This window comes from Rhinichthys klamathensis, unplaced genomic scaffold (genome assembly GCF_029890125.1).
Source record: "Rhinichthys klamathensis goyatoka isolate OS25496 unplaced genomic scaffold, OSU_Roscu_1.1 h1tg000060l_1, whole genome shotgun sequence".
Lineage (NCBI taxonomy): Eukaryota > Metazoa > Chordata > Actinopteri > Cypriniformes > Leuciscidae > Rhinichthys > Rhinichthys klamathensis.
Genome location: NW_026606605.1, coordinates 885,646 through 912,500, shown reverse-complemented (window position 1 = coordinate 912,500; position 26,855 = coordinate 885,646). Strand labels below are relative to the sequence as shown.

The window sequence follows — 26,855 nt, the reverse complement described above, 5'->3', positions numbered from 1 at the left end:
TGCTGCTGTGTGTGTAATGAGCAGAGTGTACGCGCGTTGTGGACCCGCCACAAATTGAAATCAAATTTTTTGCCCAGCCCTAATCTATAGTCAAATAGGTTAGACTGAAGTCAATAACTATGCATTTTATTTTTACCATCATGGCTAAGAAACTGCACTTTTAGTAAAGTAAAATCAAATATCTGTGTATAAACAGCAAGACTGTGTAATTCAGAGCATGTATAGTTGTGAACCGCAAACGTAATTAATTAACAATTAACACTGACGACAGGCTTACGGTGCATCAGAGCGCTATTCTGACGGTGTAAGCACTTCAATAATTATGATGGACCTTGCCAACATGCATGGTCAGTTAGATATATGCCTATTTCCTTCACGTATTGTGGACATTTAACCTTCACTGTTTTCTGGCAGAATAACATCTGCTTCTTTGCTATTACCTGGATAATAGTCATGAGGGCATCACAACTGTACAAGTTTATGGTTGCACTGACCCTGACAATCAGCTGACATTAACCTTAATGACAACTCTTTCAGCTTTTCAGGTCAAAAATACCCTATATAGATTCTCATATCAGCCAAGGCTGCATATGAATAATGTTGTGAAATATTACAATTTAAAAATACTGTTTTCTACTTCTGTAATCTATTCCTGTGATCAAAACTGAATTTCACTCAATCATTCTAATATGCTGATTTGCTGCTCAAGAAACATTTCTGATTATTATCATCAGTGTTGAAAACAGTTGTGCTGCATAACAATTTTGTGAAAACTATGATCATATTTGTCTGGATTCTTTGATGAACAGAAAGCTCAAAAGAACTTAATTTATTTGAAATGGAAATATTTTGTAACATTACATATACATATACATATACATTTACATTTAATTGAATGCATAGTTTTCTTTAAAAAATAAATAAATCTGACCCCAAACTATTGAGTTTGAGTTACATTTATATTCACAAGAAGGCTTAATGCTTTGATCTATTTTTGTTACACGTTAAATTTGTACAAACTAATCTCACAGCTGTCAGATGTTCAGTAGCTTTACTACAAAAGGAAGTATTGCAACTAAAAGTAAAGCACCACAAAAACCCTACCGCTGAGATTTTAATTCGAGAATTACTTTTGGAAAACACTGTAAGTGCCCTTAGCCAACGGCAAAGTCAAGAAATGACACTTACTGCCTCTGCTTGACTGTGATTTACCAGAGGAGAGAACTTTAGCACCTTTGGTCTGACTGAGTCATACGCAACAAAAAAATAATAATAATACAGAGCCCTGGTGTTCCTCTGCTTTCTTTTTCTCGCTGGTAAATGAACTTTGCCTTGACTTCTGTTCTGTTTTGATGTTTTGGCTCTGGGGCTTGCAATTCCCAATTCTCACAGGCTTTAGAATAGCTTTGTAGAGAGAGAAGAGCGATCCCTTTCCAAGAGAGCGTCTCAGTCAAAGACATGAAACTGTGACTGTTTGAGTGTGTGTTTGTTTGTATGGAGGTCAGAGTCAGCCAGGGGAAAAGCTATTTAGTTGACTATTTCTAACTGTCAGCCATGACAGAAAATATAGAAAGTGTAACTGCTCTAATGGTCGCCCTCGGCATTCAAAAAGGGAGTTTATGTAATATCTCTAAATGCATTCATTTTGAATTGCTACGTTGTTGAAAGTCTTTCTGATTTTTCATCTACATATGAAGTCGCCCTAAAGCAAATTCCTAATGATAAATCAAAATACTGAAATACTAATATGGTCTCTTATGTTACATTCATACATACATGTCTTCATGTATAAGCAGGAAGGTGTAGTGTAGTGATATACGCTTTGCTTCAAATTCCACAAGTATATCCACAAAATATCAGTTAAAAACTAATTTGTTTTACAATGACCACTATGTCTCTAATAAGTCTACACACACACATGCACGCACGCGCACACACACACACACACACACACATGCTCGCACGCACACACCTACACACACTCACGCTCGCATGCACACACCTACACACACACACACACACACACACACACGCACACACCTACGCACACACCCACGGACACACACACACACACACACACCCACGGACACACCTATGCACACACACACACACACACACACACACCTATGCACACACACGCTCGCACGCACACACCTACGCATACACACGCTTGCACGCACACACCTACGCACACACACACACACACACACACACGGACACACCTACGCACACACCCACGGACACATACACACACACACACACACACACACACACCCACAGACACGCTCGCACGCACACACCTATGCACACACACGCTCGCACGCACACACCTACGCACACACCCACGGACACCCACGGACACACACACACACACACACACCCACGGACACACCTACGCACACACACACACACACCTATGCACACACACGCTCGCACGCACACACCTACGCATACACACGCTTGCACGCACACACCTACGCACACACACACACACACACACCTACGCACACACCCACGGACACATACACACACACACACACACCCACAGACACACACACACACCCACATACACACACGCTTGCACGCACACACCCACACCCACACACACGCTCGCACGCACACACCTACGCACACACACGCTCGCACGCACACACCTATGCACACACACACGCTCGCACGCACACACCTACGCACACACCCACGGACACACACACACACACACATCCACGGACACATCTACACACACACACACACACACACACACACACACACACACACACACACACACACACACACACACACACACACACACACTTCATTGGCACTGATGGTTCCATGAAGAACCTTTAACATCCATGGAAACTTTCATTGCACAAAAGGTTATTTATTGTGGGGAAGGGTTCTTCAGATTATTAAAATGTTCACACTAATAAAAAAATAGTTATTTCAAGAACTGTTCACTGAAAGGTTCTTTGGGGAACCAAAGGTGCTTCTTCTGTAATCGCTGAGAAAACCCCCTTTTGGAACCTTTATTTTTAAGAGTGTATTGCAAATCTTTATTTTGAAGCTAATAGGAGTTTTTGAATGAGATACTCAAGCACGGAGCAGCCAGCAGATGATTTAAAAACATGCTCTATTGAAATTCAATGGGAAAGGTGACAAGGTTGCTAGTAATGTAACACCTACGAAGTGCCAATAAACAACGGCTGAGGCGTCCAGACCGAGCTTCCCACATGATCACAGCAAACGCAGGAACGCTTGACTAACGCATGGAGCACAGCATATATTTAAACTCAACGTAAGGTTCTCGGCTGATTAAACTGAAATCTGCAAGACAAGCTAACAGATAATGAACGCTCTGAAGTAAAACTAACATCTCGCTGATTACATCTTCAACATGCCACTCCGCAGCTCCGGCACTCAAGGCTTAGCGCTGTTTGGCAACATAAATGTTTACTATCTTAAGCTGTGAAAAGCACGCTCACTCGTGCAGCGCTCTGATCAACAGTTAAAAACACATTATGCCCGCTTGCAGAAAATTGTTTCCAAAACAGAAAGCTAGAAATGAAGCCGTAATTGACGGTTTTGGCTTCAAGGTGGAATATTTGAACAGTCAGAGATCATCAATTTTGATTTTTTTCGCATGACCATGACCGTTTGCGAGCGAGGATTCCCCTGCATATTTGTATTGACTGCCGGGGGCCAGCGGGGGTGGTGGGAGCCGACGGGGACATGGGCTGGGGGTGCATGCTCTGAATAATGCATCTCTCAGACCAAACCTGTCATTGTCTGAAATATTGCCGGCATCATTCTTTGTGACAGAATAATGAAACATTAAAAAAGGCAGTGGAGTGCTGCATTTTTAACAGGGGGCTCCAGAGCTCTGCCCTACAGATCAGAGCTGATGGGATACGTCTGTGTGTGTGTGTGTGTGTGTGTGTGTGTGTGTGTGTGTGTGTGTGTGTGTGTGTGTGTGTGTGTGTGTGTGTGTGTGTGTGTGTGTGCGTGTGCTGCTTTCATTCAGAAGAATGCAAGATCTGAAGTGTTTGCTCACTGTGATTAGGGATCATACAGTATGTGCATCTTTTATAATTACTGTTTCTTCACGACTGCAAGAAAATCCTTTATGTCTTGTTTCCAAGTAGAAAATATCTAAACAGTTTTACTTAAGCAAAACTGCATATTATATTTAGACTTGTTCTCAGAGAACATTGTAAATTAAGTTTATTTTGCTTGCACCTTTGGGAAATTATTGTTTTCTTATTATTATTTTAAGCATAAATCTAACATCCTAACAAACTATTGTAAGGTGCATGCATAAAATAGGACACATATCTGCCAGTGGATCTTTTTACCTAACTGAATTTCGCTTTAAGCTGATGTATTTAGTCTTATGGATGTTTAGATTTGAGTTTTTTCTGCAAAAAAGACACAAGTACCTAATAAAAAATTAATTTGGTGCCATGAAGGACTATAATTTCTTAGGGCTGTTCTTAAATGTCCTCTACTCATTGGAACATTTAAACATATTAGCAAATTATAATTTATGAATTATATATTTAATGTTTTGACATTCACCACAATTCAAATATTTCGGGTTAGTAAGATTTTTTTTTTCTTTTTAAAGAAATTTATACTTTTATTAATTCACAAAGGAAGTATTAAATTGATCAAAAGTGACAGTAAAGACATTTATAACGTTACAAAAGAAACGCCTCCATTGTAGTCTTGAGTTTCTTCCGGGAACGAACACGTCACAATATTCCTCATTTAAATAATTCATACGCAGAATAAAGGGGCGGGGCCTGGTTGAGTTAGTTAGTAGTGTGCTAAACTGGGGGTTAATGGCGGGACATTTCCCAAACACGCTTGAAGCGTTTGACCAATCACATCACACTAATCCAGCCGACCAATCAGAGCACAGTGTGCTTTTCAGAAGGAGGGGCTTCATAGAGACAGGAACTAAACAGAGCGTTTCTGACTTGAAAGAGAGGAGCTGCAATAATGGAGAATAGGGGGTAAATAATGTTTTTTTTTAACATTCAACCATAAAAACCTATTCTAGTAGAGCCAAAAAACAAAATCAAGACTTTGAAAAAGGGCATAATATGTTATTAAAAGGTGCTGTCTGTAAGAATGACAGCTAGTGGTCGAAATAGGTACTGCAGTCCAAATTCAAAATATCAGAGATCGTCTCTGCCAGTTTGAGGACACGCAACAGGAACAAGCGAAATTGACAACGAAAGTCGAGGAGAATTAGTTGATGAGTTGATTTATCCGTGTTTTAATATGCTCTCGTTCATAGAGATTTTTAGGCTTTTTAGGTTGTGTGGAATCTGCAATCTCTGACCCAGTTTGTTTGCTCGTTTCCAAGGCTGCAACACACTGTGTTTCCTGGCAACTGGGTGTCGAAATACTATTGGGTGAACTGGAAGTGGGCGGAGTCACACAGACCAAAACAAAAACCGACAGACAACACGGAAATAATAAGTAAAATAATTGGCTGCAGAAGTGTTTTTCAGAGAAACGAGTATGTGAACTTAGCATGTTTCCTAAATATCTGCAAACAAATTATGGCATTTTTTTTTTTTGCTTTAGTAGAGTAAAAAAAAGTTACATACATCACCTTTAAATGTAGCAATTTTGCAATATTATTTGCTATCATTCATTGCAGTTACTGGATCTGCATCCACTCTCCACATTTACACCTACACTTACTTTTGCGAATGTACATTGCCTCCAGAAATCTGCAGTTAGTGTGAGAGCAGTGCTTCATGGTACCAACAAAAAGGCACAAAATTCCCTTCCTGAATCTTCACAGACAGTCAACCTCGATGGTGGAAAGATCTTCCCGACGGTATCGGAACAACTCAATCCCCCTTTACCTTCAAAAAACAGCACAACAATGAGCACTCAACCTACAACTAAGCTTTTGTTTTTACTTTCTTAACTCTTTTTAACTGATTTTAACTTCTCTCAGCAGCTGTGAAAATTCATGTCACTGTCTCTCAAGGTTGAATGACTTTGTTGTATTGTTCCTCTTTGTAGATCACTCTGGATAAAAGCATCTGCTAAATGAAAAAAAAAAATGTATATAAAATGTTCACATATCAGCATTGGCCAAAAACAACACAGGTTTGACCACCAGCTTTGTGCGCCAAAAAACTACTCAAAGCAATGGCAATGTCCATTTTATGATTCCTTCACAGTCTCAATGGATTGAATGCAAGTTTTTGTATGCCCACCAATAAAACTGGCTTCACAATATCTCAAGAATCATTACACACAGCTGAACTTTTCTGGCTTATATGATCTGCCTCCATGCTGGTTTTGAATCCGACAAAACAAAAGCTTTTATGACAACTGTAAGATATTTATCTCCACTCCAACACAAGCGCTCAGCCCAGGCTTTGTTCTACAAGGCACTTTAAGCTTTTAATCGTTCCCTCTGTTGGCCTGCATGTTTGACGATACTTCAGGTGCATGATAATGAAATCTCCCCCTCCCAGCAGGTGAGAGGCTCAGCAACATCAGCACAAACCACACTTACACATCTCCCTTCCTGGATTTGCTCTCTTTTTCACTCTCCATTTGTGTTCAGTTGTCTTCCTTCTGCTTTTTTGCCACTATCTTGTTCAACTCACAATGATTGAATGATTTCAACAGAGCTGCTGATGACAAATGTAAACCAAACCCATACAGGACTATTTAAAACAGCATGCAAAAACACATTCAGTAAAATCTTGCACATGGCTGTATTTATTCATTTTTTTAAACAGTTGTGGTGACCTTTGGCGGTAACACTTTACTTGAAGGGGTGTGCATAAGACTAACATGACACCTTCATAATCATGACATGACACATGTTATGAATATGAAGGAAGTTTTATGCATGTTTGTGACAACTGTCATTAAGTGTCATTTGCTCAATTATGACATTTTTAATGCAAATATGACATTGTTTGAGATGTCTTTGTTATGACACCTTGACATAAACCAATACATCATAACCTGTCAGTGTCTTTGTCATGACAACTTGACATTACTAAGACAACACAACCTGTCATAAACATGACATAGCAGATTAATTATCAAACTTAAGAAACCACTTAGCTTTATTGGTTAACATTACATTAAACTGTCAGGTGGTTGGTTTTGACATTGGCTGTCATGAAGCCATTATAACTGTTTAATGACAAATTAAATTTGTACCACTGTAGTTGAGGTCACGAAAAATATTCATGACACAGTTATAATGGCCTTATGACAGCCAATGTCAAAACCAACCACATGACAGTTTAACTTAATTTAATGTCAAGTTGTCATGACAAAGACACTGACAGGTTATGATGTTATGGTTTATGTCAAGGTGTCATAACAAAGACATCTTAAACAATGTCATATTTGCATTCAAAATGTCATTATTGAGCGAAAGACACTTAATGACAGTTGTCATAAACATGCATAAACCCTACTTCATATTCATGACATATGTCATGTCATGGTTATGAAGGTGTCATGTCAGTCTTATGTACACCCCTTCAAGTAAAGTGTTACCCATTTGGCTTTGCTAATTGAGCACAATGGACGTACCTTTGCAGATAACGTTAAGTGGATATCACTTTAAAAGATAGGCATGGTTCACTAATTATTCGTTGATGTAAAAGAACCTCAGCCCTTTTGCAATTCCAATCATTACTAATGGCTTGAACTACAGCTCCGGGGAACAAGACAAATTGCTGTGATTGTTTATGTCTAGATCTCAGTACCTGGGGTTAAAATCCATAGACATAAATGAACAATTCCTTTGTTCCTATGATCAACAGAGTTGCGTACCACTCAGCATTGAATTTAGAATGGCTCTTAAATTACAAACTATTTGATTTCAAATAAAATATTTTTAAACGGCTATTTACCCAAAAAATTTAATTATACAAAAATTCTGTCTCACCCTTATGTCGTTCCAAACATTCTTTCTTCCCTGGAACATAAAAGTAAAAATTTGAAAGAACGTTTCATTGACTTTCATCATATTCTTCAGAATATATTCTTTTATGTTCCACAGAATAAAGAATGAAAGAAAGGTTTGGAATGACATGAGGGTGAGTAAATGATGAACTAGCTTTTTAAATTCTGCCCAAACCTCAATTTGGAGACTAGTGCAAATATCTTGCATTTGCCTGCTAGTACTGATTTATTTTTATTTTTTTATTGCTATTGGTCTTCTAGTCCGAAAGAAAAGCTTTGGCACAATCTGTGTCCCACTCATTTGGCAGAAATACTTTAGAGTACTGTATAGTAGAGGAATTTGAATGTCAATATTTATGTTGGGAACTGAACAAGCAGGCAATATTTCACGGTATGTTTAGTACTACGTGTACACATGCCAATGTTGAGAATGGCGAGTTCAATGGAGTGATGTATGTGTTTCAGGGGCTAAAACACCTCAGTTGCTGACGATTCATTTTCACTCCTTTTCATTTGCAAAGCTATCATGTTTGCGTTTTATTAAGGCTTCATTTCAAATGACATCTATCTGGTTTAGTACCTTCCATCAGAGTGCGAGCAGTTCAATGACCAGAGACGGGCCTCAGGGAGACATCACAAACCACTCACATAATGCCAAACGATGCTTGTGAGGGAGGTCCAAAATCCCCAGAACAGTTAAACTGACAGATACATTTACAGAGGAGGGTTTTTTTTCTTCTTTTGTCACGGTTTCTCTTCTTTCATCACCAAATACCTCATAATAACACACCACAGCCTTCTTGGTACAGGACTGAGATAGCAAAGAGGCTTTCCTTTAGCACAGAAATGAAACCTAAGACAAGAGACCGAGACCGGGAGGTCTGAAGTGCTTTCTCATTTCACACTTTCATCTCTGTACTATTTTCCAACTGGCGTCTGGATATTACAATCACAGGCCGTCTGCAAACATTTCAAGTCTCCCTGCCTGGAATACAGCAGGTCAAGGATTCCAGATGATATACAAGCTACTGACACAATCTGAACTTGTTTCGATAAATTAAAGGGATAGTTCACCCCCAAATTTTAATTCTGTCATCATTTGCTCACTGTCGTTCAAAACCTGTATTACTTCTATGGAACACAAAAGATATTTTGAATAATGTTTCAACTGTTTTGTGACATTTCTGAAAATATCTTCTTTTGTGTTCCACTGAAGAAAGTGAGTGATACAGGTTTGGATGAACTATCCCTTTAGGTAGCTAAGGGGCTGTTTACACCTGGCCACTTCATGCGTTTTCTGTGATCGGATAGCTATCCGATCGTGAAAAGACCAGGTGTAAATGCCCTCTGAAACGCATTCGAGACGGATTTAAATCCGATCGCTCAAACCACTTCAGGAGGTGGTCTGGGCCGCATTCCAGATGAAACTGGACAAGTGTAAATGCATCTGGTTGTTGAAACCACATATGTAAATTTTACTCCTCCCAAAAATCCTAAAAAATAAACGTGTGAGAGCGTGTTATAGGCTATATGTCATGTTATAGTCAGATATGACGTCGCTACTGCAACACGCATTACCGCAGAGGAGCAGCTGAGCATCGATCTCTTCATCAAGCCAACGTGCAAACTATCGCAAATCAAAGTGAAAGTAAGTCGCAGACGCTTAACACACTAATCACCTTCATTAAAAGTAAAGAAACGAAATGATCTTACCAGGGCTGTTGCCGCTCTCTCTTATTGCGGTCTTTGATTTTGAAATTAGCTGATGATCAATAAAATGCAGCGCTTATCTGTTGCTTTCGGTGACGTGCACTCCATTAAATCTGCTTATAGCGCGGGAATTGAAGATCGGATTTATATCCGTTTTGCAAAAACACATTTATGTGACCAGGTGTAAATGGAATCGTTTTGATAAATCAGATAGCTATCCGATCTGAGAAAACGCATGAAGTGGCCAGGTGTAAACAGCCCCTAAAAGACGACCTATTATGCCCTTTTACAAACTCTTGATTTTGGTGTTGTTGATACTTTATTGATCCCTTACAGGAAATTGCATTGTCAACACACAAAGATACAGCACCACACTTAACAAATAAGTAATTTCCGACTCTGTACCAATCTACAATGTACAATTAAAAAAGAAATAATACATAACAAAAATAAATAGTTTTGGGCAGTTCAATAAAACATTAATAAAATGTTTTTGGGCTCTACTAGAATACGTTTTCATGAACGTTGATTATTTCCCTCATATTCTCCATTGTTGCAGCTCCTCTCTTCCCAGTCTGTCAGTAACGCTCTGTTTAGTTCCTGTCTCTATGAAGGCTCTCCTTCTGAAAAGCACACTGTGCTCTGATTGGTCGGCTGGATCGGTGTGTTGTGATTGGTCAACCGCTTCCAGTGTGTTTGGGGAAATGTCCCGCCCCTTACCATAACCACCAGTTTCAACCATAGACTGTAATAACTAACTCAACCAGGCCCCGCCCCTTTATTCTGCGTATTAATTATTTAAATGAGGAATATTGGGACGTGTTCGTTCCCAGAAGAATAATAGCACAATAGGTCTTCTTAAAACGTAGTTGGTTCTGTTTAGTTAGCACTGATGGGCAGTAACGCGTTACTGTAATCCAATTACTTTTTTCAAGTAACGAGTAAAGTAAGGGATTACAATTGCAAAAACAGTAATTAGATTACTGTTACTTCCCCGTAAGCAGGCTGCGTTACTGCGTTAGTTAACCGTCATTTTGTTTCGTGAGACTGTCTCGTGCCATGAGTCGTGCGTGAGTGACAATCATGTATGAGCGCCGCGACGTCAGTGGTAAACACCGAAATGTGTAGTGTTGAACAAGAGACAACGTGGAGCGCGGGAGAGAGACACGCATTTGATTGGTCTCACACGCCACACCCCCGATTTCTCACGCTGAAGTGTCAACCCGGTCGGTCAAATGCCTGAAAGATGAGTTTATCTATAGATCTACCTGTTGAGCCACTCGTGATCGACTAGTTATACCGCAAAATAGTTTAAATCTCCCGGAATCTAGAGCGAGCGTGCATGCGAGACAACCCCCAGGACCCCCGTTGGAGAATGTCAAAATTCCACCTCAAATCTGAGCAAGCACCTAGCAAGAAGAAGGACGACTTTCTTTATTTCATTAAAATATGGTGGAATGTGCAGAAAATAGGTTTAAATGTTCATCAAAAGTCTGAGACAGTTGCATTTAATTTATTTTTTGCTTGATGCAATGTGCATAAAGTTAAAATATTGAAACTAATAAAACAAGTTTAAAAAAAGAGAATGTTTCATTTGATACAATTTTAGATGATGGAATATGCAGAAAGAATAGAAGTAGGCTGAAAGGTCTATTTGCTTTATAGCGTATTCAGGTCGTGCATCATGTTTTTGAAAAGTAACTTAGTAAAGTAACTAGTAAAGTAACTAATTACTTTTGAAAATAAGTAATCAGTAAAGTAACTGGATTACTTTCTTGGAGAAGTAATCAGTAATCAGTAACTAATTACTATTTCCAAGTAACTTGACCAACACTGTTAGTTAGTAGCTAACTGCTTTTTAAAAAAAAGAGTAGCTTGACTACTTTAAATTATTAGTCGCCTCTAGCTAAACAAGCCACAGCTTCTCCAACACTTCTGTTACACACAGAGACTCTGAATCAGAGCTGCATGCAATACCAAATTCATTTCAGTTCATATCTTCATCTCTTTTTCCACTGGTTTGGAAGGTCAGGTCTTTGTGCAGTGACACCAGACTGGCTACGCTCTCAAGACTATGAAATATTCTTACAGTGCAACACCTTGCTTCTAGACAGGTCCATGTTCGACAGATGGCTTTAAAGTATAAATGAAAGACGAGGAACCTAGTTGCCAAAGCTACACACATTCTGTCTAGGAAATAGCTAATTAAATGTATCGAAATTAATGCAAGAGACTAGTATACTTCAACACAATTCAGATGAGACTCACCCTTGTGAAGAATAGTAAAGTGTAAAAAATAGTGGTAACACTTTATTTTAAGGTGCTTGTAATAAGCAGTAATTAACAGTTAATAAGACACTTATAAGACCTTATAAGATGCATATAAGATGCATATAAGCATTAACTAATGATAATAAATAAATTAAATTAAATAATAAATTTCTCAAGTATTAATACATTGCACTTTTAGAACAGCCGAACAAACATAAATGGTAACACAAACTCCCAGTCCCTTAAAAATTGACCTTCCCAAGAGGGAGTAGTTTCCCTGATCTCTTCAGGGCCTGGACCTTTAATTAACCCTTATATGAAGTAGTTAATGCTTATATGCATCTTATATGCATCTTATAAGGTCTTATAAGTGTCTTATTAACTGTTAATTACTGCTTATTACAAGCACCTTAAAATAAAGTGTTACCAAAATGGTAGTATACTTGTTACGGAAATAAGAAGATACTCAAGTGCAAACTGAAACATTTAGTTATTGCAACTAAATGAAAACATATAACAGTTTAAATTGATATTTAATGCAATTAGATGAGGGGTTTTTGACCACCTTAAGAAAGTACATTTTTATATGTAATTTCATAATTCTATTGTCTTTGAAATATGGTTAGTGTACTGCCGAATGTACTGCATTTATGGTAAACTTTAATGTCATTTATATTCAAACTTTTATGTCAAATATCTAAATAACACAAGTGTAATAATGAAGTTGCAATTAAGTACAATTAAAATATTAACTTATATAATGAAGAACACACTGTAGTTCAAATTATAATCCAGCACTTTACATGTGCTTTAGTATGTCAGTCAACACATCAAAATAAGTGTACTTCTTTAAAGTAACACTTTAAATTTTACATTACAAAAGTGCACTTAAAGTGTGTTAATAAACAGTCATGAAAGTGTACTGCTTAAGTACACTTAAGTGGCCTTTTATTTCAATAATATTATATTATCTACAAGCACGATCATTAAAAATATATACTTTCAAGATTTGAAGTGCGCATTCAATACTATTAAGCACACTGCAAAGTAACATGATTTTATACACTCAAAATGAATGTGAAGATTATGGTATGTAATAGTGTCTTATGTACAAGACATGATGAGACTTTGAATTTAAACTAGGACAGTGTGAATTAATTAACATGTTAACATAGTTAAACATGTTTAAAACCACATGCAGACATAATAAAGAGAGATTTGAGCACATATTGCCTCACAAAAAGCCTCTAGAATTTGTATGTTAAAACCCCAAACGCACTGTAAAAGCATCACTCCAGTGTTTTTACCTTTGCTGTGTTCTGCTAAATGTGGTGCAACTGCATCCAATCTTGTTTTGTATTTCCAGTTACTCACCGAACTCCCTGGGTACAGAGATAGCGTACACACAGCTCTGTCCCGTCGTGTAGTTCCTCGGGAAATTCGGCGACAGCACGGTTCCATCTGTCCCAGTAGAGCGACTTCCACATGGTGCTTTACACACAAACACCCAGATCACTCATTATTTTATGCTTAAACATTCATGATGAACTGCTATTTTTGAGACACCAGTCTGGATGGGAAAAAAATCTTGGCTAGCGAAGCATGTACAAGTCATTTTGTGTGTTTGATTCATTTTGTTTGGTCTACGGCAGCAGGACCGAGCTGTTTTTCTTTGGTTATTCTCAGAGATTCTCTTAAACATCCATCTTTACTTGTGGACTGTACCTTGACAGCTGGGCAGCCCCCTGTTCCAGCCAGGCCTGCCATCATCACCCATAATGCAGGTAAGCGTGGAATAGCCCTGGAGGACGTAGCCTGCCTCACAGTAGAAGGTCACAGTGGAGCCCAGCTTGTAGTCACTGCCCAGCCGAGTGCCATTCATCACATTACCGGGATCAAAGCATGACTCCCTCAGTTTAGCTGTGAGAGATGGAGAGAAGGTGCAGGAAAAGCAAGGGTTGAAATCACTTTAGGTGTATCTTAGCTTGCGGGATGGGTGGTTATTGGTTGAAACCAAAATTACTTTATAACATAACCAAATATACTTTTGGGGTTGAAACTTGTCTGGTAAAACTCAAAACTGTAATTCTTAAAAAAAATAAAAAATAAAAATTGTTCCGGGCAGGGTTATTATCAGTGTGTTTAAGAACAAAAGTCAACAAAAGGAAAATATATTAAGACTTAAAACATATTTTGAAGGCTTGAAACTCATTTTAAATAAAGGTCAGGATTAAGTTTAATGATGATTCTCACAAAACTGTACTTTCTGCAAGTTTTATTCAAGGTAAATTAAAAACACTCTTTTCATCTAATTCAAAATGTATGTGCAACAGCAGAGTGCAAAAAGAAATGTTACATTTGTTTAGAGCTATATATATATATATATATACTTATTATAGTTAACTGAAACTAAAACCATAAAAAAATATTTTTGTTGCTTGAAATAAAATAAAATATTTAAAAAACATATTTTATTTCATCTAGTAGCCTCGCAACATTTCTCATTTTCATTTAGTTTAACTTAATGTACTGAAATAACTAAAAATAAAATAAAAATTAATAAAACTATATAGACAAAGAAAAACTTCTGGAAATGACAAAATAACTAAAATGGAAAATCTAAAAATAAAAAATAATAAAAACTAGAATAGTATCTTAATTATACTAAAATCACACTTAAAAATAAATAGATAAGGGTCAGTATCTGTTCACAGAATGTTAATTTTTTGGGTGAACTATCCCTTTAAACCATCAACTGAATACTAGTCACAATTAATTAGACTGTGCAGTCAGAATTATGTGTATCTAACTAAGGGTTTGGACGTTTAGGCTGGTGAAATGTCAGAATCTACCTTTGTACTCCAGGTGAAAGCCGGTGTAGCTGACAGACCCGTCACTGCGGAAGGCCAGGTACATGCTGTTAGAGCTGCTCTCGATCCGCTCGGGAAGCTTGCTGTCCTGGAAGCTCCCGATCAGAGGGCTGTTGCTGTCCGTTCCATCGTAGATATACAAGAAGTCGTAGTTGGGCTCTATGCTGAAGCTAGGAGAAATGATCAAAGACGACTTCTGAAAAGAGGGATCAAAAGCTCTTGATCTGGATACAGATATTCGAGTCCTGGGATCAACTTTGTACGTGTTTTACTTTATACTTTCGTCTGCAAAGGAATCAGAGACTGTTTTAGAGTGATGGGGAGACCGGGGCAAGTTGTCACACGTCTTACTCCATTAAATATTTTTGGTAAATGCAAAAAACTCAGATGAACAACAACAAATTTGCATATTACACCGAGTTGTATTTATTTATAAAGCCCAAATGGAAAAGCCAAGGTGCTTGTAGTCCCGGTCTTCTTTACAACGTTGCTTCAGTTCATTGAGGATTGCAACATTTCAGTCGGGTTGAGGTCTGGGCCGGTGCAACACTTTGATTTGTTTCTTTTCCAGCCATTCTGTTGTAGATTTTCAAGTGTTCTTGGGACTGTTGCATGACAAATTATTTAACATACCTGTCCATCGAAACGCCTGTTATGCATGCGAACTTGCTGTGTACGGTATGAGGTACGTTGAGCTATGTCTCTGTATTGTCCATATGGCCTGCATGACAGTTGACCATTAAGGCTGAACATATAAATAACCAGGCGTTGAATGGCACGTTCTCAAACACCAGATTCCCGAGACACACTTATAAACACTTGCACCTTTTCATTTGCAGTAAGGTGCAATGATAAAGTCTCGCACATCAGTGGAGAGTCATTTGGATGAGATGGATTGTGAGTGAATCAGATTTACACTCCCTTTCATTATGCAGAGAGAGAATGCTAAGCATGCCTTCCACACTTCACTGCGTCAGAATCCACTGCTTAGGGGTTTTTATAGGATAATTCATATACAGGATAAGATCCTTTACACCACATTAAAAAAGCCATTAATTTCTGATAAACAGATGCATCTGCTTTTCCCCCGTACTCATACCCTCTGTACCTGTCAATCAGAAAACAATTATTTCTGCCGAAATCAGGCTGATGGCACAAACTGTACTATTGCTAAATAGACAGACACCCGGATGGGATTACATTTGTAGTGATGCTAAAAGAGGTCACTTTTTTCCCGGAGTGTATTGTTCATTTCCAATTTCATTATGGACATATTTCATACCGTGGATTTTTTAAGGAGAAAGGAGTCAGTAATGGACTGTGTAATGAAAGTCTTTGAGATGGAACCGAACGAGAGCTATTTATTAGAAACTGGTTTGAGACATTGCCGTTCTGGCAGGACTCCAACACGCTTGTTTACTCGGAGAGGACGAAATTCAAATGAGAAAGAGGCTACATAATGCCGAGCATGAGGATGACACTGTACCTGCTGGGCTGGGCTTTAAAAAAAAAGAGAAAAAGTTCTTCCTCATCTGTTTTGGGGCTGATGTATGGCTCTAACTAGCAGCTGTGAAGGTTGTGAAAAATATTAGGCACTAGAAAACTCACAAAACAGCCTCAAATGGCAGCTCCTGTTGTGATGAATGCTGTGACACATCGGCAGAATGGAAGATTGTTTTTGAGCTATCGCTGTCATTAAAGGCACTGCTCTTAGATGATGAGTCAAAGAGAAGACGAGGCAGGGTTTAAACGTTCAACAGTCGCAGATGTTTCAAAGTGTGAGCGTGAGAGACGGAAGGAGAAATCCTGAAACCTAAGCACTTCTCCTTCTTCTTCTTCTTCCGCTGACTGTGTGCGAATCCTGATTATTATTCCACGCGCCTGGACTAGACCCTCGCGACACGCTTTGATCCAGGTGGAAGGGAATGGCTTGCTAGCGGTGCTATTAGCATTACCATTAGGACTTTGGCGACTGTCAAATAGGACAAACTCCTACAGCACTCGACTTAACCTCACGCTGACCCCGACTGGACGGAGGATCCCGCTTGCGGCTCGAGCGCCGCTTCGTGTTGGCTAAATGAAAAATGGACTTAATTAGCAACATGATTGGACTGTGAAGGAAATTTATCAACCCTGCTTTTATACTAATTGGTCACATCACTCAAGGCAGAGACACCGCTCTACACCTTTAAGGCAAGAAGAGGGGAAGCTAAAAAAAAGGGACCACTGTCAGGTTCATTACAGACAAAATGAGCAAAGAATTCCAGCTGGGCTCATTATCTCTCCCAGACATGAAATGCATTTTAATTCAGACATTGATAGCAGTCGCGCTACATAATTACTCAACACGTCGACTGCGGCCATGTCGAAGGACACCGTGGGCGCTCGTTTTAAATTCAGCGTTATGACACAGCAGCCTCTAAATGAACTCGTGAACTCATCAGTTGGAGATATTATAGCTCGAGTGAAGGCATAAACGAAACACCAGGAATAAGCGCACAGTGAGATTATTTCCGATCGCACATCTTTCTGTCTCATCGGCCACAATTTAAACTGCGCTGACCCGAGCACAACAGAGGGTTCAGCGGATATTAACCTTCCCACAGAGAAGCGCACGGTCTGCATTCACAAAACTTCCTGGACAACTGAGGTAAGTATACAAACCTCCCTCCCTCCCTGTTCACGACACTATACCACAAACACTGAAGCTGCTAATAAACATTGGAGTGTCATCAAAGATAGTACATGAAAACACCCGGCCTAATGGACACCTTCAGCTGAGAACAGAGGACTAGAATATGTTTGATTTATATATATATATAATATATACACATACATGCATATATAAACTATATATAAATAAATAAATATGCATGTTATGAACTATTACATGATTATACATACATGATAAATATACAGTATAGTTGTGTTTGTCTTTCTCCCTCTTCGTTCAGTGATTCCATGACTTTTTATTGTGTTTCTGCACACCACTGATTCATAAATCATAAATTTATAATTCTTAAAATAAATCAAAATTATATTTCCTTTTTATATATGCATGCATATATACTGTATATTCCTACTGTATACTGTATGTTCCTCCTTTTTCATATATATATATATATATATATATATTAAATAGCTAGTTTCAAACTATATATATATATATATAGCAGAGATCTTTATATAACATATTAAATCATACAAAAATTAATGCCATAATTATTTTAATTAAATTTGATATTTAATTTATTATAGTAAAAAATTATATAGGCCTATATAAATTATATTATGAAAAAATATAAAAATTTCTGCTGCTTTAAATAAATAATTGTTCATTGAAATAAAATAAAAAACAAAAAAATTATTTTAACATTTCTTATTCTTACTTAGTTTAACTTGATGTACTTAAATAACTAAAACTGAAATAAAAATTGTAATAACAAATACAGACATATTTAAAAAAAAAATAACTAAAACTAACAAAAATTAAAATGAAAACAGAAAGTATTAAAAAATAAAAACAAATTCAGAATATTAATAAAAACTATATAACAATGTAGTTTTCTCTCTCTCTTTCTCTCTCTCTCTCTCTCTCTCTCTCTCTCTCTCTCTCTCTATCTATCTATCTATCTATCTATCTATCTATCTATCTATCTATCTATCTATCTATCTATCTATCTATGCAGTATATTGTATTGTATAACTTTTTATGTATCTTTTTTCAGTTTTGTTTGTGAATTTCCGTCTGTTCGTTTAATATGATTGTATGAATTGCACAGCCCTACAGAATAGCTCATAGATGAGTTTACCTGATGAATGCAAGAGACAGGACGTAATCAGAGTTGACGGCGATGAGCCAGTCGCAGTCCTTGCTGTGTGGGTACGGATGAGGGAAGTTGGGCGACAGGATAAACCCAGAGGAACCGGTGAGATTGCCCCCACATGGAGCTGGGAAAACACAGAGGACTCGTATCAGCAGCATATGGGCATTAGTAACACATGAGGAGAATCTCTTATTAAAACATGCGGCTTGAACATCTGTGCCAACCAGGAACCCAGAGAAAGAGTGCTGGAGTGAACACGCACAGACAGAGATGTTTAAGCTCCTCTGAGGAGCCGCGCATGTAAAGCGCTCATATCTTATATATGAGAATGAGAACTATGGCAAGAGAGAAAGGTTATTTAAAATATGAAAGGAAAAGCTGAAAATCCAGCAGCCTCACTTTCCTGCTTCCAATATGAAGTGTCTTTTGAAAGAAAGAGACAATCCATATCTGGTAATTTGATATTCATTAATTTGGGAAGACTTTCATGTCACTGCGATGATAATGAATCTCAATGGTGTCGGGTCCTTCACACTGAGTACAGCTCTTGAGAATGGCCTGATAAAAAAAACTGCTTAAAGAACTTTTTAGATACATGTTCAGTTGTCAGCATCTAAAGCAATATGTACCAATTAACTCTAAGCCGCTTAGATGTCTCAGAATCATGAATATGTGTTATGAAAATGAGTAAAACAATACTTCTAATGTACAGTATGAGGTTTTGTCTAATGTTTACAGATATAGCAAATACAGTGTACTAATACAGTACAACTTGACATATCATAACTTTTTTAAAACATCATGGACACAAATCCTGCTGTGTTGCGCGAACTGTTAGATACAAAAACAACATATATATATATATATATATAAATATTTCTGTTGATTTAAATAAATATATGTTAACTAAAATAAAATAAAAACAAACTTTTATTTCAACATTTCTGATTTTCATTTAGTTTAACTTGATGTACTAAAGTAAACTAACTAAAACTGAAATAAAAATATTATAAAATATATATTTTTATTATTTTATTATTATTATTATTATTTATAAAAATGTATAAAAAATAAAATTAGAAAAATAATTGTATTAAAAAATAATCAAAATATTAATAAAACTATAATAGTATCTGAATGATCCTAAAATAACACTAAAATAAACCAATTTAAATGACTAGTGTTTAGTTTTGTCATAATTTTTGCTCATTACAATCCTTTAAAATTGTGAAATAGTAAATAAATCTAAATAATAAAGTAAATAATCTCATTCCATTTGCTTTTTCTTCTTCCTATCCTTCAAAATTGTTGTATTGACTGAATTCTTCAAACTCCAACACTTTTTCTTAAATCATAAAAAAAAAAAAAAAAAAAACATATCTTTTTAAATTATGGGAATTATTTGTAAATTAAATATAATCCATCCAAACATTCTGCTCATTCTGATTTAGTTTTTAATGCATTATGTATATTTGCTTGTAATGTTTATTTAATATTATTGGAAGAAAATAACAAGATCAAATAAATGTTACATGCAACCAGTATAATTCTAAAGTCAAATACTAATTCTAACAGATCCATTCCTTTAATTGAATCCCTCACCTATACAGACAGGAGGGCTGGGCTGCCAGTAGTAGCGGTTCTCCACTTGTATGCAGGTGATCTTCACGTCTCCCTGCAGTTCATACCCAGGATCACACTGAAAGGTCACGGTGTCTCCAGGCTCGCGACCGTCTCCATTACGACTGCCGTTCATGGGCACCCCTGGATCCCTGCAGGCCGTGGCCACCGAGCCTGTGATCACATTCACAGCAATTAACAGTCAATTAACCCTTTATGAGCAGTTCCTGTATGCTGTCAGGCCACAGATCACAGATCAACTCACTGGAGAACTCGATGGCGAATCCAGACTTGCTGATGTAGAAGTCGGTCTCGAACTGAACTGTGACCATGTTGAGTGTGCTGTGGATGTTCTCGGGCAGAAGAGACCCGCTCACCTCCCTCAGAGACATCTCGTTCTCCAGAGGCCCGTCCCAGACCCTCAGGATGTCGTGGGAGGCTTCCGTGTCGAAGGCTAGAAACTGCAGGCTGTTCATATAAAGGTGAACACGCATACATGCATCAGGTCGTACTGCTCAAGTCACGCTTCATTAGATGCACAGTGTACAGTGATGGAAATAAAGGGCTGTCTGACACAGAACAGGTGTGCCGCGCGTTATTATCCACAATGCATACAACGAACAGCACGGTGAGATTATTATAGTTAACTAAAATTACAACTACTAAACCCATAAAAAATTGCCACTTGAAATTAAATAAATGTTAACTGAAAAAACAACAACCTTAAACTTATTTTATTTCTGGTGGTTGGCAAGGCATTATTGCTCATTTTCATGTAGTTTAACTTAATGTACTAAAATAACAAACTAAAACTAAAATATAAATAAATAAAACTATATAGACATTATATATATATATATATATATATATTTAGTAGTATATGTGTGTGTGTGTGTGTATGTATATACTGTATGTTTTCTAATAAAAATGTATATTAGTGTTGTCAAATCGATTAATCAGGATTAATCGTATCTAACATAAAAGTTTGTTCATATAATATATGATATAATAAGTTTATATAATAATGTGTGTGTAAATATATATATATTATACACAAATGTATATGTATATAGTAAATACATAAATAATGTATAAATACACACACACACAGATACGTACGTACACGCACACATACACGCACACACGCACACACAACACAAACATTTATGATAGATGCACTTTTTTATGATATATATACGTTAAAATTTAAATAGAAAATTAACAAATATAAACTTATTTTAAATATGAATAGAACCAATAATAGTATCTCAATGATACTAAAATAACATATTTACATCTCTCTGAACCCAGACAGATAGAAGAGTTTGATTAGGCAGAAATAAATGATCAATTCTTTGCAGAGTCGTGACAAATCACAAAGGTAGAGTTAGATAATCATATCTCAAATATTATGCTCCAGGGTTCAATAATCGAGGAGAACAATTGCATCTCCATTCTGAGCGTCAGTCCTTGACTACAATTTAACAATCTGGTCTGATCGAGACATCAGCGGCAGATGAACAAATAATGAACGCGTTTGCAATTTCAAAAAGCTTTTGCTGCTAAGAGAATTGGAAAGAGGACAAATTATTAGGTTGTAGTGCAGCATTGAAAGTGCAACAGTGTTTTAAGCTTTATAATGAGCTTGGCAGTGCAGGTGGAAAACAAAGAGATTTACGAGGCTCATCTGATGTCTTCTTTTCTCTCCGTACAGATGCAGCATCAATGGCCAGCTCCACCATTAGAGCTTTATTAATAGATAAAGCCTCTTGTGTCCGCTGAATTCACTGGCTGTATTCTTATGGGTTTGGTAATGAACCGATCGGTGGAGGACGGACAGCGGAGGGAGGGCACAATATATTCACATTTGAAGCAAATAGTGATCAGCACCTGATGATGTTTCCCGAGTCCACCTCGACGACCCACGTACAGCGCAGATTGTTGTCGTAGGGGAACGGATAACCTGGAGACAAGATGCGTCCGGATGTCTCGCCTTTAAAACGCCCACCGCATTCAGCTGGGGAAAGAGGAGCGAGAAGAAGCAGTTTATCATGGGCACACACACATCACGGCCCCTGAAGATTTGCACGTGAGCGCTGAAATAATTAAGGGCGTCTCTCAAACAAGCACAACACGAGAATGAAAAGCAGGGTAAAACACACAGTCAGATTGATGCAGCACCGTGAGGTTTACAGGCATCTGAACACTTTCTGGATCTCATACAATAACTTTTCTTTTAATAGAACAAAGTAGACAAAAGTTGAAAAGAGGGAAACTGAAACTGAGTGTCATTTTAATTTTGTATCATCCTGAATTCCTGGTGCCCACTGTTGTCTTATTGTGTTCAATTGACAGTACAAACAATTACAGAATAAAAAAAAAAAAGAATAAAAATGAACAAACCACTCAATAACTTATACCCAACACACACACACACACACACACACACACACACACACACACACACACACACACACACACACACACACACACACACACACACACACACACACACAGCTTTGTTTTTGTGATATATGAGGACATTCCATAGGCGTAATGACTTTTATACTGGACAAACTGTATATTCTATCCCCCTACACTGCCCCTATCCCTAAACCTACCCATCACAGGAGACATGCTGCATTTTTACATAAAAAAAAACCCATTGTTTTTTATGTTTTTTAAGCTATTTGAAATATGAGGACACATGCAATGTCCTCATATATCACGTGTAAGTTGTAATACCAGTGTAATATGCATGTCATTATACACATTTGTGTCCTCATATATCACAAAAACAAACACACACACACACACACACACACACACACACACACACATTAATCATTAATACCATTTTTATATATTTTTATATTTAATTCAAATTTGATTTTATTTATAATTATTATATTTGTTTTATTTTATTCAGAAAATGTGTATATTTATAATAATTATAATGAAACTAGCATAGTCTGCCAGTTTATTTCAGAAATGTTTCATGTAATTCCATCATTATCATTTCCATCACCCTAATTTTCATGTGGTGGAAATGTTAAGAACGCTTAAGAATGACAGAAATCACCAGCGATACATCAATATCCACAGTGGGGTATTTTTAGCAGACAAATTAAACAAACTAGCGAGACCGAAAGGTGTGTTTAAAGGAGTCCGCAGGGGGCCTATAGTTAAAAATTCACCCAACAATAGTGGCTCTAGCTCTGCCAGTTTCAGCACTTCTCTATTCTTCAGCCCGAATCCCCTGCTAGATGCTAAGGTGATCTGTCGGCTTCGAGTCAGAGCATCAATCAAATGAACAAATGAGCCTGACGTCCATTTTGATGCACCCTGATGGCATTCAGACTCGCCACTTTGCACTAGGTTCATTATCAGTCGGCTTTCACAAGCACTTTGTTAGCAAACTTTAATTGCAGGCAGTCTCTTTTCCCCTCAGACCCCTTTTCTATCTTCCCCTGTCCTGTCCCTCCCGTTCTCCCTCTTGTAAAAAAACTGCAGGGGCCGGGAGGAACAGTTTCGAGAGTTTCTTAATGATTCCCTTTTCAGCAATTCCTGTCACTGAGTCTCATTTGCATAAACCATCTACATGACAAACAATGGACGCACAGCTCAATGAAGCCTGAATAACAGGGTTCAGATTGCGACTTGATTAATCTGAACATTAGTGTGTTTTTTAGACATCCGGAATAGAGGCGTCTTCCGAACGTGTCCCTCCGAATCCTCTCGCTAAACCAACATCCCGCCACGTCCATCGCTCATCAGGGCCGCGGCTCGGTCACGTGTCATTGGCCGGTTAGGAGCGCTCAGTCACCATTGATTGGCTGCGCACGCGTTGAAAATCAATGCAGGACGATTGGGAGTTGACTAGGGCTTCTGGTTTGAGGCTAAAAATGTGCATGTCCTCTCCCAGCGCAATTATGACAACATGCCACGTTGAGCCGCCTCACGCTAGGTGTGTTTGCGCAGGAGAATGCTGATTTAGCATTGCGGAGGTGTAGCTTTCCTCTGCAGAAATGTCTCATTCACACACCTTACCTGTGGACTTGAATGAAAAATATAAAAATAGTTAAATATTTTATCTGTAATAAAAAAAGGAACTGCAAGATGGATACGCCTTCTCGCTATTTTGATATATCTCACTTTCGCTAAAGGTCACATCAAATGACCCGCACATTCCGCCTGTCAAAGGAAGTGAAATATCCTCCACATTATTAAGTATCTATTATTAATGCCGGCAGATAAGTCTGAAACTCAGGCTGATTAGTATTTTGCAAGCCAGCCGTCGGTTCTGACATAGAAATGACATAAATGCGAGTAAAGACATGCTCTGTGTTAAACACAACAGGATAGTGATTGTGTTTTATCTATGTCTGCCGCGCGGAAGCAATTTGGACGAGCGCTTTGAGTCTAATCAGAGCTCATTAAGACTAAATCTAATAGTGAGCAAATCTGATCTGAGGTCAGTCGACATAGCAATATCCAACTCATTGGAGGCTAAATCCCCATAATCACAATTCATCAGGTAAATGAAGAAAGTAATAGCAGCACACAGTCTTATCTCAAGCCCTCATGTGCTTTGCTTGATGAAGAATCCTCTCCATAGCTCAACCGGGAGCATCCGCTACAATATGAACACCCTGCACCATTAGGCCCAGATGGAGCGAGGGCTTCCACCACTGCTAATGTTGCCAAGAAACACTTTGGACTATTTAGAAGGTATAAGCATAATGTGGCCTTTTAATGTGCTTTTTCCAGTGCAGAATATGAGCAATGCTGCAGCTTTGCGAGCTACAGAGATGGGGAGGGGCTTATACTGCAGCCTCGGATAATTATGACAAATGGCTGAGAGCAACACTGAGCTCAGTTATGATAACCACGAGGAGAGATCAGGCTGGAATGATGCATACTCGCTAATAACCAAGAAAAGAAAAATTCTCAATGCACTCCACTCACTATTTATAATTAAACAATATGTGACATTGTGTAGTACATGAATTTACCTGTTCGCATCAAGTGATACCTCTTGCATTTTACACATATTAATAATAATTTTTAAATATGTTCATTTAGATCTAAATTATAGTTGTGCGTTTAACCTAAACCATTCATACATTTGGACATTTTTGCCCTTTGCCCCCCTTTCCTCCAGGAAGAACATCAGCGAAAGGATATGACCTGGAACAACCTGGAAACTTCTGCATCTCCCACATATATGTAATGCTACATTAAGCTCTGGTTGTGAATGGATGGACTAATACATTGCACTGTTAACAATGATCCATTTGTAACAATTCGATGCACACTCGTTTTTGCATGTACGCAACTTATAGTGCTAAAGGCGTTATTAAATTCATGGCCACATACATGGTGGTATTAGTCTATATTAGTACTAGAATATTCATGCTGGATATTAGATTATTGTTATTAAGGATAATATGAACTTTAATAAAAACTTTAATAAAAGATATTTGAAAAGAGGTTCACAGTTTGGTAACCTAAATTAACAGCTTATTATTTTTCCCTTTACGAAATCTTTCAAATCATTACATTAAAATCATTACATTACATTTTTGTGCATTGTTCATGGGATAGGATAGGATAGCATAACATAACATAACATAACATAACATAACATAACATAACATAACATAACATAACATACCATTACATAACATAACATATACCATACCATAACATAACATAACATATAACATACCACACCATACCATACCATAACATAACATAACATAACATATAACATACCACACCATACCATACCATAACATATAACATACCACACCATACCATACAATTACATAACATAACATAACATATAACATACCACACCATACCATACCATACCATACCATAACATAACATATAACATACCACACCATACCATACAATTACATAACATAACATATACCATACCATAACACAGCACAACATAACATATAACACAACATACTATACCATACCACAACACAACACAACATAACATAAGATATAACACAACATAACATAACATAACATAACATAACATATACCATACCATACCATACTCTACCATAACATAACATAACATAACATAACAACAAAAAACATCGCAAAATAAACCCAGATAGGGTGATCAAGGTCACTGAAAAGAGTTGGATTAGAGGGAAGAAAGCAAAGGGTGGATTTAGAAAATGTGAAAGTCCGATTCAAACTCAGTTTGTCTGAACACAGCAGGCACTGCCCAGCAAGCCACGTCCATTGTAAAACATCAAATATGTATTTTGTTGTGGCTTTATCAGACTACTAGCATACAAATAGCAGTGCTTTACAAAGAAATCACTTGAAATACTTTCTGTGGAATTATAAGGCCTCTATATTTATTGACTGTGAAAGGCTTTTTATCATACAAGATTCATGAAATCAAAGTCAAAGCTTAGAGAATTTAAAGGTGAAGCATGTAAGATTTTTTATGTTAAAAAACATTCTCTTAACCCAGTGTATTGTTGACTGCTGTTAGTATGCCATTAATGGGTTTATCTCCCTCAAAAGTGTAAGCATCGAGCCGCCCAGGCACCAT

The 26,855-nt window shown here is 37.5% G+C and overlaps 1 protein-coding gene across 2 annotated transcripts in view; it reads right to left on the bottom strand.

The window, feature by feature from the left end:
• The window catches only part of csmd3b (CUB and Sushi multiple domains 3b), a 246,350-nt gene that overhangs the window by 136,071 nt on the left and 83,424 nt on the right, over positions 1-26,855 (bottom strand). For both annotated transcript variants that reach the window (XM_056249475.1, XM_056249476.1), the window contains 7 exons: positions 22,157-22,283; positions 20,532-20,734; positions 20,249-20,440; positions 18,632-18,770; positions 14,802-14,989; positions 13,675-13,869; positions 13,324-13,440 (listed from right to left, as the gene is read on the bottom strand). In XM_056249475.1, coding sequence (XP_056105450.1) covers positions 13,324-13,440; positions 13,675-13,869; positions 14,802-14,989; positions 18,632-18,770; positions 20,249-20,440; positions 20,532-20,734; positions 22,157-22,283 — 1,161 coding nt within the window. The remainder of the gene's footprint in view (positions 1-13,323; positions 13,441-13,674; positions 13,870-14,801; positions 14,990-18,631; positions 18,771-20,248; positions 20,441-20,531; positions 20,735-22,156; positions 22,284-26,855) is intronic.